This window comes from Lipomyces doorenjongii (genome assembly GCF_038497915.1).
Source record: "Lipomyces doorenjongii strain NRRL Y-27504 unplaced genomic scaffold V1508scaffold_187, whole genome shotgun sequence".
NCBI lineage: Eukaryota > Fungi > Ascomycota > Lipomycetes > Lipomycetales > Lipomycetaceae > Lipomyces > Lipomyces doorenjongii.
In genome coordinates this window covers 3,403-4,629 of record NW_027118254.1, presented here as the reverse complement: position 1 = coordinate 4,629, position 1,227 = coordinate 3,403, and the positions used below count along the sequence as shown (strand labels likewise).

General features: G+C 49.1%; 1 protein-coding gene across 1 annotated transcript in view; it reads left to right on the top strand.

Annotated features, from left to right (window-relative positions):
* V1508DRAFT_428920 (uncharacterized protein) overlaps positions 1-1,227 on the top strand; it is a 3,940-nt gene that overhangs the window by 364 nt on the left and 2,349 nt on the right. Inside the window, exons 2-3 of the mRNA XM_066941848.1 lie at positions 1-14; positions 91-1,221. Coding sequence (XP_066792064.1) covers positions 1-14; positions 91-1,221 — 1,145 coding nt within the window. The remainder of the gene's footprint in view (positions 15-90; positions 1,222-1,227) is intronic.

The following is a 1,227-nucleotide window of genomic DNA, read 5'->3' as shown; positions in this document are numbered from 1 at the left end:
CAATGCGATATCAGGTAACAATTTTTGCCAACTATCTCATCTCATGTAATACCCAAGTTAACCTGAATTGACTGACATGCTGTTGTGTAGCAATCGAGCTCAAGGATTTTTTCGATTCCCTGAATCGAGACAACTGGCTCGAGAACGCTCAAAAGGCTATGAACGACTACAACTTTCTGGACTTTTGCGCAGAGGGAAGGACTTTGAGCGATAGTGACCGGTACCGCTGTACTCCACACCTCGACTATTTGTGTCTTCTCGGCAAGCCTCTAACACCCATTAGCACAACAGACGGGCCCATGTTTGAGTCAACGTCAATTCGTTTGGCGGAGTGGAGACGGATTTACAGGGCCGACTCGCCATATATTATGAGTTTCTCATTGAGGCATCGAACGTTTTACCTGGGCGTCACTGGTCGCATGCAATGGTACATAGTAATGCGACCCACTACAACGACGGACGAATTAGATGTTCGGGGTACAGAACGTCGTCGTGCCGTCAAAGATGGGGTCAAACATTGCGCTATGAGGAAGGAAGATGGTATTCGCATGCTCAGGTATATCGTCTGGGTTTGCAGCCGCGACAGCGACTTGATCAAGACTGGCCTTGACGAGCGTTACTTACAGCCTAGGAGGTGTTGGCAGAGTTTGGGTTTGTCTCCGGCAGTCACATTTACGCGGCACCAGTTTAGTGTCTTTCAAGAGATATTCTGTAGTGAGTTTGAATCTTATTTCAGCTCGGCAGTTGAAACAGACTTTTTCATGCGTCATACACCGACAATTCACGTCTATGATTACGGTCAGGATATGCCGCTCCTCCGTCATGCAGCCAATCACCCCGCAAAGTTCACGGACGAACTGGCACGTCAGTTCTCCTTTGCAGGTGTAGACGAAGTGTCTGCAGCTGTCGCTGCCAACATTGGGTTTGAATCTGCCGACGGTAGCCACCTCTCAGCCCTGGCCGACTTTCGCGCCTGCTGGGACCAATTTGAAGACAGAGACGATGTCACGTTCTTTCCACTGGCATTGTCACCCAGGGCCGGTAACATTCAGAGTTCGTCGATGCCATCAATAATCCGTTCTCGAGTTCTGAATGCATTTCAAGCCCGGATAAGATTAGACAACCATGACCGTGATGTGCTGAGAGTCGGTGACTTTCAGATTTACTCAACACTGAAACAGACCATCCGCCCTACCGCTAACGATTTGTTGGTTGCGAAGGGAGTAC